The 13544-nt window shown below is 42.2% G+C and overlaps 2 protein-coding genes across 2 annotated transcripts; both read left to right on the forward strand.

Annotated features, from left to right (window-relative positions):
* The first annotated feature begins 1439 nt into the window (after positions 1-1439).
* LOC113191241 (olfactomedin-4-like) lies at positions 1440-7903 on the forward strand. The gene is made up of 6 exons (XM_026400917.2): positions 1440-1508; positions 3472-3624; positions 4477-4701; positions 4894-5059; positions 5435-5594; positions 7183-7903. The coding sequence occupies exons 1-6, from the start codon at positions 1440-1442 to the stop codon at positions 7901-7903; spliced, it is 1494 nt and encodes a 497-aa protein (XP_026256702.2).
* Positions 7904-10175: 2272 nt separating this feature from the next.
* Ubqlnl (ubiquilin like) lies at positions 10176-11990 on the forward strand. Its single transcript, XM_026400914.2, has one exon. It carries the CDS (start codon positions 10176-10178, stop codon positions 11988-11990), a length of 1815 nt encoding a protein of 604 aa, XP_026256699.1.
* Positions 11991-13544: the final 1554 nt, after the last annotated feature.

Below are 13544 nucleotides of genomic sequence, written 5' to 3' on the forward strand. Positions count from 1 at the left end.
AAATACCTAGATGTCATTCTTTACCATCTGATCTGGTGGTGCTCCTATTGATTGTATCCAAGCAGATGGCAAGGGAATGGAGAAAAGATTTGAAAGGGTCAAATAAAAAAAGACTCCTGCCTTTGTGGAGTTTATGGTCTCAAAGGGAAGCATATATTAAATACAAATTAATAAAAAGTTGGAAACTGACCAAAAAGTATTTTATATTGTACCCACTTAAAAAGTATGTCTTGGGCTAGGGTTGTGGCTCAGCAGTACTGCGCTCGCCAGCAAGTGCGATGCCCTGTGTTTGATCCTCAGCACCACTTAAAAATAAATAAATAAAGGTATTGTGTCCAACTACAACTAAAAAATAAATAAAAAATTATGTCTTGGCAAAATAATAAAAAAAAAGACTGGTGATGTGGCTCAGTGGTTAAAAGCCTCTGAATATAATCCCCAGTACCATAAAAAAGAAAGAAAGAAAAAAGAAAAGAAAACTGGGATGATATACATACACTCTTCATAGGAAATACCTACTTTCATAGGAAATCTGGCATCCCCACTGCACGTCTCAGTGCCAAAGAGGTATTCATGTGAGATGGTAGAGGATGAGAGAGTAATTTAGGGCAATCATCACTAAGAAAACTGACCCATGATACCTTGTCCAGGTGTTAGGAGCCAAACTCTTGCTTTTCTTTAGAGATATCCAGAGGACTTGGAGGCCAGATGACTTGAGGCTCAATAACTTCCTGCAGCAGATTAGAAAATATTTTGGGGATTTTCTTGGGGGACAGACAGTAGAGGCTGAAAGCATCAAGACTAAGGGAACTAGGGAAGTATCTGAATAATGAAGTGGGATGGAAAATTTAGAGTACCTAGGGGAATGGAGGAGGCAAATTGCTAGAGGTGAGGGAGGGTATATGACAGAGCATTCCAGCACAGCATTGCTGAAGCAACCCCTCCCACCCCAGGTCTTCCTTTGGCCCTCCACTTTGGCACTGATACAAGGGCACAAAGTTAAGTAAATGGTTTTTGTTCTCAAGATTGAACAGGTACAGTTGCATTTCCTTTTAGAGTCTTTCCTTCCTTAAAGTTGAGGGAAAGATCACAATCCCTCCTGAAAAGGACCCATGCCAGGCACCCCCCCAGGATGTCTCAGGTTTTTCTTAATCTGTTTGGAGAAGAGGGCCTGGCAGGGTGGGAACAGAGCTCAGCCAGGGGATGAACAAGGAAGGCCCCATTTGGAGTGGGAATCCTATTTCCTCTCATGTTTGGAGGAGGTACCAGTCTGTCATAATCCTCTTCTCAACCAATCCAGCCTCCCCTGTATCTTCTTAGTGCTCAGCACTTTCAGATGTCGAAATCTTTGTCCCCTCCTCCTGAGGTTATTCATTTTCACTGGTGATAAATCCGAGGGGAGCCCCAAGGACTTACTGCACTTCTGCAGGAGGAGCAAGATGCAGCCTGTCCTAACTCTTCTGGCCACTTTACTGCTGCTGCCCCTAGTGCTCCTAGGACAGCCTCAGGTACAGGCAGAGGGTGGAGGGATCTCAAGCAGGTAGGGAGATGGTTCTGTACTTTGGGCTGGCTTCCTTCTCTATTGTGATTCTGCTCAAAAATCCCTTAATCCTTGGAGAGAGTGAAAGTAGAGAGAATTAGGGGGGAAAAGGAGGATGGGACATCATTTTGTTTTGATTTTCCCCTGGCTTGTATGGGCATAGGATGTAAGAGAGAAGAGAATGGCAAAGGAAATAGAGAACTAACATGCTATCTAACATGCCAAATTATGAGGCTTCATTCTCTTCTTCCTGTGCTAAGGGTACTGGAGCTAATGGTGGCTAGATCAGGTATAGCAAACTATGCAATATTTGTTTCATTATCCCAACAAAGCTCAACTATTGGGTTGGAATTTGCAAGCTGAATATATAACCAGAGTAGGTTATTGTTTATAGGACCAGAAAAGCTATGTGTGGGTCTTCTCTGAGAAATACAAAGGCCACATATTTAATTCTAGAAGATTTGGTAAGAAATCCCAGCTAGTGCCACAGGTCTAATTTAAAAATTGGGAAGGAGTCTTTAATCTAGTGCTTGCTCATCCAGTTTCAAAATGGGTGTGAAAAATTGGACCTTGAGAATTATAATAAAATAAGGACTCTATCATATGCAGGTAAGCACTATTCCAAGTGTTTTACAAAAATTTTATCTATCTATCTATCAAACATTCTTAAAGTAAAACTATAAGACAAATGACATAATTTCTACCATTGTACACCCCAAAACACTGGGACCCAAAAAATAAGTAGCCAACCCAACATCAAGAGCTAAAATTAGAATTTAGGAATTCTAGTTATAGAATTAATGAGTTTGGGATTTATGTGAGTATGAAAGTGATATGAGAGGCAAGAAGACTTCCAAATAATGCATATCTTAGCCCTAGAACATTCTTCTTTGTTCTACTGATCTGAGACAAGGGATCTGCCTCCCACCCTCACTCTTTTGGCCTGTACTACATACTCACCTCAACATAGCTCAGAGCTCTTTAGCTTCCCTAGGTGTAAGAGCACAGGATCTCGAATAAACATGAAACCTAAGGGCAGATTGCATCCTCAATACTTATTAATCATGTGGCTTCATAAGGTATTTTTAAAGTCTCAGACTCCTCTCATTTTTCAAGTACAAAATATGTTTTACAGTTCACTTCAAGTCACATTTCTGTGAATGATAATCGAGAATATTAGTCAAGAATCTGATGATTATGGTGCTGTTACTGATGATTCCCTTCATTGATGATTAGGAACTCTCTTTACCTGGTGTCTTTAAGACAAGGTGAAGTTGTGGGAAGTGGTCAAATCCCTAGAGTGGCGATATTTTGAGACAGGATTAAGCTCCTTAAGCCTCTCCCCCTAACATTTCTCTGAAAGCTAGCTTTGCTGTCTTGTATACAGCTTTAAGGAAAATTGACTTTCAGCTATGCAAACTGCAGCTAGATCCAGCCAGTACGGAGGTAGGGTGAGGATGGCTCAACCAATAGGAGCTAGAAGAGTACTGAAGCTTCAATTATGGGAAATTAAAAGATGAAGACTAGGCCAGGTGTGGTGACTCAGACCTATTATCTCAGCTACTTGAGAAACTAAGTGTGGAGGATCACAAATTCAAGGCCAGCCTGGGAAAGTTAATGAGATCCTTTCTCATAAATAAATAAATAAACAAACAAACAAACAAACAAATAAATAAATAAATAAATGTCAGTGATAATATAGTTTAGTGATAGGGCACCCCTAGGTTCAACCTCAGTCCCACCCCCAAATACTCAAACCCCTGATAGAGGTATATCCATAAGTCAAGAAGAACCCTTCAAGTGAAGAGAGAACTCTTCTCTGGCACTCCAGAGTAGGTTCAGTTTCTTCTCCTGCCTCAGGTTTGTAAACAGCATGTTGTAGTCCAATATACTTCATTCCACTTATTGTGCCCATGCCTATGCTTTTGCAGCTGGTGAGAAATTTGTCAAACTCTATGAATGAGAGTGGCACATGCCATTGTGTGGTTCACCTGCCCAACAGCTCGGTCCTTCTGCAGCAGCTGGAGCAACTACAAAGTATGGCAAAGGAGCTCATTGGCGAGTACGAACAGCAGCTACTCTGGGTGAGTGCTGAAGCTGTGTGCCTGGGATGGAGCTTGGACTTATCCAAACACAGCCTCCTTTGGATCCAGCATGGGGTTGCGTCCTGGCAGTAGAGAAGAAACTGGAAGAAACACAGTCCTTATCTTTGAAATGAATCCTTAGATTAAATGTAAAATTAGGAACTTTTCTTGAGATTTCCCAACAGCAGAAACAGTATAGAAAGGTTTATGTAGGGGTGCTTCTTACATCAATGAGTGAATTAATACATATGGGTACCTGGAAGATGAGCAGGGGAAAATCTGGGCACAAGTATAGACTAGGCAAAGGTGTCAAGTGAAATAAGCAATGCAAAGGAACCAGGGACAAGTTGAGTTGAAGAGTTAAAATGAGAACACTGGGTGGAAGGACTTTTGATTTGGACTGGCAAGCTTAGGGTTGTTTTTATAACAAGGATGAGTGAACAGAAGTGCTGTGTCAGCAGTGTGATACGGGCACTTACTTAGTTTATCTTCAGTTGTTGAGTTTCTGGGGAAGCTTGAGAGATGCGGCCAACTGGAAGTTGGGAGTCCTTCCATTCATTCTTTCACTCACCAAACCAGTTCTCAGGGGTGGCTGTAATCAGGGTAGGGGAAAAAAAATTAAACCTGGTGTGGGGTAAGAAGTCTTTTCTTGCAGGGAAAAGAATGAGTGTCCTTAGCTGTGAAACAGGGGTAATGCTAATTGCCCACCTAAAGGACTGAATAGGAGCAAGTAAGATGATACACATGAGAGTGATTTGTAAGCTGTATGGCTCTGGGAGGAGGTGAATGGATGGGAAGAGACCTGGGGAATTGACCTTTGGAAGAACTGCCTGTCCATCTCCGCATGTTCAGGCCAGCAAGTATGCACGTGCCATCGAAGAGCAAGAAAACCAGGCACTGGAAATGATCCAAACACAAGAGATCAGGAATCCCAAAACCATTACCTCCCTCTATGAGACACCGGCCTTCAATCTGCTGCTCCTGGAGCTAGAGGGAGCACAAGCGTTGACAACTGAGCTCAAGTCCAAGGCAGGAGCTAGTAGGGCTGCAGACCTTCTTCACCAACTCCAGGAGCAGGTATGTATAGATTAATGAACCCTCCCTTCCTTTCACAGCCACCTATTTTTTTAACCTCACATATTTGAAATTTTCCAAAATTGATTCTTGTTTGAGGAGAAAAAAAATCTCAGAGCTGAAAAATAGGAGAGTCTGAATTCAGTTCTTAAGTTCAGATCTATTATCCACATTCCTGGTGTCTCATTTCCTCAGGTGACGAATGCCAGTCTCTCACTCAAGCTTCTGGCTGACTCTGACCAGCGCAACTTCAGAGCTCTCCAACAGGAGGTGGATATACTCCAAGGCCGGCTAAATGAGTGTGAGAGGGAAAAGGAACAAGAGCAGGCCTCCAGTCACCCTGGTCCACCCCTGCCCCCTGGTGAGTACACAAACTCAATTTCTCAAGATTTTCTTTCCCCAGCAATAAGTGCTGAGAGTGCAGAGTTGCAATAGAGATGTAGATGGGAACTAAATCTTTAATTTTCTTTTTTTCCCCCCTCTTTGGTGACACTGGTAGATGCAAAATACAAACTAGTATACTTTTACCCAAGGATGATTCAAAACATATGAACACCTCATAATTAGACATACACACTGATCTCTATTTATGAAAAATTGACCTGTTTCTGTACCTGCCTATGCACTGGGGTATAGGCATACAGTATATGTAGACATAGTCATTATTTTTAACATTCTCCTCTCTCTGGATTGTATACTTTGCACATAGCTCAGACTTTTCCTGCCTTACCTCTAGGTTCTTGTGCCCATGGAGGACTCCAGAAAGTCGGTAGACCCCTGGTGTTGCAGCTCAATTGGAGAGGCATCTCACACAAGGCAGGTGCTTGGGGCCGAGATTCAGCTCCCAGTCCAGACTCTCCCCTTTACTGGGTGGCCCCTCTGCGTACAGATGGCAGGTGAGTCCTGGATGACAGTTTGCTGCAACCAGGTTCATTCTACATGTTCCCTCCCCTTTCCTTTGCAGGTTTCTTTGTAGAACCAGTCCAGCTTCCTCAATTTTAGGTGTGTTCCTGGAAATATCTGTTCTAGACCTAAGAAGTCTCCTCTTAACATTCTTCTTAAGAGATAAGTTTGGCCCAGACCTCCATGAGCTTCCTTCAAAAAATCCACTATCTGAATTTTTAAAAATCTTATTATGACCCAAAGATGATTCCATTATGTAGTCTGATCTTATCTCAAGGACAAATTATTCTATACTTGACCTTAGAATCCCAACTTCCTGCTTAGAAGAAATTTACAGAATGATCCTGACCAACCTTAAGACTTAGAGTTAAGCTGGTCTGAATTTAATTCTCAGCACTGCTACTTAAGCTAAGTGATCTTGGAGAAATGGACTTTTTTCATCATTTTTAAAATGAGGATAATATGTGAGAACATTATATGGACTGATGAATATTTGTTGGATAAAAGAACGGCTAAATGAATAGATGAAGGAGCCCTTCAATATGTCAGTCTGATTAGGGAGGTAGGCACAACTCACTGAGAGTTTGAAGTCAGTACATGCGGATATGTGGTGTGGAATCAATTGGGTAGAAGCTCATAGGAAGTAGAGATAAATGTGGGTTGAACCAGTCATTGAAGAATCCAGTTGCATCTTATCTCAGAAGGATTAGCCTTAGTGATAATAATGCTCCTCAAGTCTTATAAATATTTGGTAGCATATTAAATACATCAATATGCCTTTGCTCTTTGAATCTTCTGAAAATTCTAGTTAAGTCCTACTGCCCAGTGTTAAGAAATAAGATATTCAAAACTTAATAATAATAAATAATTTAAGGAACTTTCCAGAGTGATCTTCTGAATACAGCTTCAGAACTGTCCTGTTACAGTATACCTGCATCTCAAAGGCAGGTGAAAGGCAGTGGAGTCTAGGTACAGAAAAATGTCCATAAGAAGAATACAGTAATATCTTATCATTGGTTAAATGCCTGCCATGAAATACTGTACTATTGTTTTTCCTTTGCATTATTCCAATGCCTTCCATCAATCAATGAAGTAGATTCTTTTGTTGTTTCTTTTACAGATATAAGTAATAAGCTAGGGCAGAGGGTGTAGCTCAGTGACACAGCACTTGTCTATTATGTGTGAAGCCCCAGATAGAATCCCCAGCACTGCAAAAACAAACAAAAAAAGAAAATTTATAATTTGTGTCAACTTGAGCAAAGTTGACTTAGCCCCCTAATATGAAAGGATAAAATCTACCTTACAGTGGCTTTATTATAATTAAACAAGATAATGCATATTTAATGATTAACAGGCACTGTAGCTGTTGTTTTTATTACTGTTATTTTCACAGTTATTTATTTTGTCATGGTATACAAGAAGTAAAAGAAGATGAATTAAAACTCAATTCTATTTGGCTCCTATTTGGTCCCTATTCTTAATTGGTCCACTAACCTGCCCATTTTTATAGCACTTTATTATCCTGTTCATTGCTGTCACCTAATGGTCTGATGTGTGTGTGTGTGGGGGTGCTTGGCCTAGGTACTTTGACTACTATCGGCTGCACAAGTCCTATGATGACCTGGTGATGCTAAAGAACTATGAGCAGTGGAAGATGGGCTATGGTGATGGCAGTGGCAATACTGTGTACAAGAACTTCATGTACTTTAACTACTATGGCACGAATGACATAGCCAAAGTGGACCTTTCCTCCAACACCCTCGTGCTGCAGCGCCCATTGCCTGGTGCTACCTACAATAACCGCTTTTCCTATGCTAGTGTGCCTTGGAAGGACTTAGATTTTGCTGGTGATGAGAAGGGGCTGTGGGTGCTCTATGCCACTGAGGAGAGCAAGGGCAACCTGGTTGTGAGTCGTCTCAATGCCAGCACCCTAGAAGTAGAGGAATCCTGGCGCACCAGCCAGTACAAGCCAGCCCTGTCGGGGGCCTTCATGGCCTGTGGTGTTCTCTATGCCTTACGCTCACTGAGCACTCGCCAAGAGGAGATCTTTTATGCTTTTGATACCACCAATGGGCAGGAGCGCCACCTCAGCATCCTGTTGGACAAGATGCTGGAAACACTGCATGGCATCAATTACTCCCCCTCGGACCACAGGCTCTATGTCTACAATGATGGTTACCTAATGTATTATGACCTCACCTTCCTGACACTGAAGCACACAGTATCTAGACCAGCAGCCAAAAGGCCCTCTGGGGATCGTGCTTCACCCAGAGTTGTCAAATCCAAGCCTTCTGGGTCCTGAGACCTCAGACTAGGCAGGGCATTGGAAGAAGTGTATCCTTTTTCTCATCTCTAGAAGGACCACCCTCCAAAATGGTCATAGACTCTAAGTGATTAAGAAACCTGATTCTATGTAGCTAATTCTTTATGTAATTCATATTTCAATCAATACATTAAGGTTCCATTTAATAGTAGTCTTTGAAGTTTTGCTTGAGAAACAAGTAGTAGAGAATATATTTAGCAGGCACCGGACCCTGGGTTCAATCTCAATCATGATGGTGAGAGAGAAATAGTCTTTTCAATCCCTAGCATGTGAGTACACACACATACATACACACACACACACACACACACACACACACACACACACACACACTTAGCTAGGAAAATGATACCCACTCATTCTGATAGTTTGGTATCTCTTGTTCTGTGTTTTAAAACTCTGAACCCAGCTCCTAAAAATTCTAGGTTATATGACTTAGAATTCCCAGTGTCAATTGAGAACATCTGAATCCAGTGTAGAAGATCCATGGAAGCTGGTCATTAGAGTAGGATATTGAAGTTACCATTCTTATCCTTTTTGTGGTTCCTAGGGAGAAATGAGGCAGGGTCTTGGTCTTGAAGACTAATATTTTTTAATGTCATAAATCAATCTCACTTTTACATATATAGCTGAAAAAGAGGCTTAAGCCTGGGTCCCACTCTAGGAAGTTAGCAATTAATTGGAAACTGTACTGGATCTGACATGGATTGGGCTGTGGGTCCAGACATTCTCAATAAAGAATTCTAGGTGTGACTGCAGGAAGTCTCCTAGCCAATAAACTGAATTGTTTTGCTTGTCTTTGTTACAAGTGAGAACATATGGACTTGGACTTTGCATTTCCCTTATCCATCTACATAGTACTCTGCCTTCTCCAGGCAGGTGGATGGAATGCTTAAGGATCCAGACCCTGAAGTCTTCCCAGTCACACAAAGTATGAATTCACTTTTACACCACATATATCCACAAATATACATCCAGTAAGACATACGAATCTCACTCGTTTGTGTACAATAACTCTATCTATACCCAAACATCAACATAGACATTTTAGCATATCCACTAATAGCTAATTCATCAACTACCCAAATAAAAATCAAACACTATCTCCAAAATTGAGAATCTGACTTTTCAGTTGCCTAAACCTGTCTGTCCTCATAGGAATTATACTAGTGACCACTTCCACTCTCACCTTTTGATTTCAGATGTCTCTCCCCCTTAACGCTTTGTCACAAAGACAAGCATTTAAAATCAAACAAGGCCCTTGAAATAAATCATCCTAAAAGTTCTGCTATGATGGTATGTAAAAAAGCCACCTATGAACTATGTGAAGAAATCTTGTGCTGCAAGTGGTGGCTCACTCACCTTTAGCTTGCAATACTCCTATAGCTAGCTACCCAGGTAGCATTATTCCTGCTTCTTAGAAAAGAGGAAAGGTTTTACCCACCATATGAGACACTCTGAAGTTTAGAATAGCAAAATCTGGACCCCAGAGAAGAACATGATCTCCTTTTCCATATAATATCTTTGTTCTTGTTCTAGTTTCTTTTCTAAGGCCCACCTTTTGCAGACCACTAGTAAAATTAACAAGTTCCTTCTGGTGGCATAGTCTCCATTCTTGTTTTTAGGAATGTGATTTTGTCAATGGCTTCAGTAGATCTCATATTTTATATAACACGCCTGATATTTTTACAAAGGGCCTATATGTAATGCCACACATGAAACACACATCACACACACAAAACATCTGTATATATGTATGTTTTTTTAAATCTTTTTTTGTTGTTGTTGGGGAATTTTGTCTTTGTTCTTCTGGAAAATTGTCTTATTTTATAATAGAGATTTGGACCCTATCCCCAAATACATCCATTTTCCCCAGCTAGTCCTTGACATACTATGAGGCTTAAGTTGACATCACAATATCCCTTTTCTGAGGAGGTCATGGCCTTTGTGGGTGGGGCAGGAGGAGGGGCAACTATGAGGGGAGTTATCGCCACTTAGTCCACCTTGTGCCAATATGAATCAATAGCCACACCAGGCCTCAGCTGGGCCACATCTGGAGATCTGGGGTGAGGGTACAACATCAAAAATACTGGTCTCCGTCCAGTCACTCATCTGTTTTTGGACAGCAAGAAAGCTAGCCTGTGGCTTGAGAACAGAGCACCCACAGCGAAGGCCAGCAGAAACATTTGCCTGCCCTCACCCCTCTGCCCCTGCTTCTACTCACTCCCCATCTGCCCACCCACAAAGTTCCATGACGCATGTCATCTCTCGAACACCCAAAATGCCCCAGAGAGGGCGTTCTTCAGGTCTGCCTGCAGACAGGACCATCTCCAGTGTTACTCGAGTGATAGTGAAGACACCAGGCAACCTGAAAGACTTTATAGTAGCTGATGACACCTCAGTGAGGCAGTTCAAGGAGAAGCTATCGGCTCACTTCAAATGTCAAATGGATCAACTAGTGCTGGTCTTCATGGGCCGCCTTCTCAAAGACCATGACACACTGAGCCAGAGGGGCATCGTAGATGGCCACACCATCCATCTGGTCATCAAGTCCAAGCACGGTTCCAGATCCCTGGCCCATTCCTCCAGGAACCTGCCAGTCAGCGAGCCCTGCCATGGGGACAGAAACACCAAAGGAAATAGCAGTGGGGTATGCAAATCTGCCAGCATGAGTCAAACACCCACGGAATCAGACCTGTTTGTGAAGACTGATGCACCCAAAGTGCGTACGCAGGACTTGAAAGTAGACACTTCGGAGTGTATAGCACGGATACTGGAGAATCCTAATATCCAACGGCTTCAGTCCAACATGGAGTATATGCGGCAGTTCATCTCCGAACACCCAGACATGCAACAATTGATGCAGCAGAATCCAGAAGTCTCCCATCTCCTTGACAATTCCGAGATCCTATATCAGACTCTGGAGTTAGCCAGGAATCTTGCCGTCATTCAAGAGATAATGCAGACCCAGCAGCCTGCACAGAACCCTGAGCATCCACTGAATACACTGGGTTTTGAGACAATTCCAGGTGGGAATAATGCCTTGAGTCAGAGCTACACTGATTTCAATGACGGAATGCTCAACAATTCAAAAGATCCTTTTGGGGGCAACCCTTTCACAGCTCTCCTGGCAGGACAAGCACCAGAACAGCTACAGACTTCACCCACAATTCCACCACCATCTCAGGAATGGCGTGACCAGCTCCCACAGCTCCCTACAACCAAAGTCATCTATACTAGTTCCCGTGGTTTTTCCTCCATCTCAACCAATGGCATCTCAACCAATGCCACCCCAAACAGAGTCAACCATACTTCTACGATCTCGACCAACGACCAAAGCCCTGTCCATGACACTGAGATAGCAGCCTTGCCTAGTAAAGAAGTTACCCAAAAGTCTCAAGAGGAAGACCAGGATGCCACTATCTCTATAGATAGTCCTGAACAGAAGTTGGAGGAAGATCCCCAGTTGTCAGATGAGCAGAATAGTTCTCAGATCACAGGAGGCATGATGCAGTTACTTATGAATAATCCCCACTTGGCAGCTCAGATGGTGTTCATGGGTATGCCCCAGCTGAATGACCAGTGGAAACAGCAGCTGCCCACATTCCTGCAGCAGTCACAATTCTCTGACCTTCTTTTAGCCCTTACTAACCCTAAAGCGTCACAAGCAATATTGCAGATCGAGCAGGGACTCCAGCTGTTGGCCACAGAGGCTCCTGTTCTTCTGCCCTGGGTTGCACCTTACTCATGGGGCCTAGGTTGTCTTTCTGCCCCCAACTGCAACTATCCTGACCCAATGCACTGGGCCTGGAATATGCCGGATATACCCGAGTCCAAGAGATCCGAGTGCTGCCACATACCTGGAACAGTCCTGCAGAAGCTACAGTCCCTAGCTGGAGATCCTTCCCACTTTCTACAAGCCCCTGAGATTCGTTTCAGCAAGCAGATGGAATCTCTTCAGGCCATGGGATTTGGGAATCACTATGCCAATCTACAGGCACTCATTGCTACTGAAGGGGACACCAATGCGGCTATTCGCAAGCTCATGAGATCCCAGGGATTCTAAATACCACATCTACCTGTCTGCTTTCTACCTGTCTGCTGACTCATGATCACCTCATCTGCCTTTTTTTTTGTTCTTTTTTAAAAAACCTCTTCTGATGCTTCCAACCAGGAGTAGTCCTGGAAAAGGAGAAAGCAACCAATGCTTTCTTTACTGAATATTAGACCATTGGTGATGGCTGCAAGATCTGTCAATAAAATGGCTGCACCTACATGCCCTCATCTGAGGTTTGGTTTTGTTTATTTTGCAGAAAAGTGACTAAATATATTTGATATCCCTGTCTTTCCTCACATATGCACGCATGTGCGTGCACACACACGCACCCCACATGCACATATTAATAAAGATCTGAAAAGAACCACAGTTGCACCTATGCTCAAATAATCAAAACATGCATATATAGCCTAACACAGGTGCAAACACACACAGGTACACATAGATACCTAGAGACATGTAAAGAGACCCACATGTAGGGGAAGAGAAAATGAAATTCTCCTACAGAAAGGGAAAACTTACATAGAAACAGATACTTATTCATAAAAACTGATATTTCGTAATACATTTTTTAAAAAAATCTACATTGTTCATTTTTGCAAATGAAAGAATGGCCTGACAGGTCAATGTAGGAAGAATTTACATATTGGCCAGGCCTGGATGAGTACTTAAAATTGTTCCTCTAACTAACTGCCAGTGATAGAACTTGGATGGGTTGTTGCTATTGTTTCTTTAGCACACACAGGTGCAACTGCTGCCATTTTCACGGAATACAGTCACTAAACCCAGTCTTTTATGGGATGCAGCATCTTCCAGGATGTTCACACCCTCCAGTATATCATTTGTACCTTTTGTGCTTCCCACAGTTGTTGAAGGTTCACTTTCCCTTCCTGTCTCACCTGGGATGTTCCAGATTGGCAGGATATGCAACCAACTCTGGTTCAATTATTCAATTGTTCTATAAGTTAATAAGCTTTTAATTTAGTAAGTCAACATGGTTTTAGGCATTGGACAAACAGCAGTCACATAACAAAAGATCATTTGTGGAGCTTACTTTCTTTTGTGAAGATACAGACAATAAATATCAAGATTATTTTATAAATGTATTAAGTTGTGGAAAGTGCTACAAAGAAAAATGAACTAAAGTCAGTCATTGTGTTGTGTACCTATAATCCCAGCAGCTGGGATTATCGTATTCAATTTTTCCCCTCATCACCAATTCTATAAAGATTTCCACATTTCAACTGTACTCTATAATTCAGACCTTTGCAACAGAAAAACACTCATGTGTGCAATGTTCTTTCTAAAGGTTTCCTTATTTTTTTTGCTATAACATGTCTGTCCAGTGCCTTGCCAGCTTAGCAATGGCAAGACACTAAGCAACTCAGTGAGACCCTGTGTCTTAATAAAATACAAAATAGGGCTGGGGATGTGGCTCAGTGGTCAAGTGCCCCTGAATTCAATCCCTGGTAGTCTCCCCTGCTTCCCCCAAAAAAGAAAGAAAAAGAAATGAAAAATTAATTAGGATTAGCTACTCAGAGTAATCAGGAAAGGCCGATCTGA

The sequence above is a fragment of the Urocitellus parryii genome, chromosome 4 (genome assembly GCF_045843805.1).
Source record: "Urocitellus parryii isolate mUroPar1 chromosome 4, mUroPar1.hap1, whole genome shotgun sequence".
Classification (NCBI taxonomy): Eukaryota; Metazoa; Chordata; class Mammalia; order Rodentia; family Sciuridae; genus Urocitellus; species Urocitellus parryii.

Bases quoted from the DNA above. Each gene is read 5' to 3' on its own strand.
- LOC113191241 (XM_026400917.2), top strand. From the start codon at position 1,440: ATGCAGCCTGTCCTAACTCTTCTGGCCACTTTACTGCTGCTGCCCCTA. The intron at 1,509-3,471 runs GTACAGGCAGAG...ATGCTTTTGCAG, and splicing joins TGCTCCTAGGACAGCCTCAG to CTGGTGAGAAATTTGTCAAA. The intron at 4,702-4,893 runs GTATGTATAGAT...TCATTTCCTCAG, and splicing joins TTCACCAACTCCAGGAGCAG to GTGACGAATGCCAGTCTCTC.
- Ubqlnl (XM_026400914.2), top strand. From the start codon at position 10,176: ATGACGCATGTCATCTCTCGAACACCCAAAATGCCCCAGAGAGGGCGT.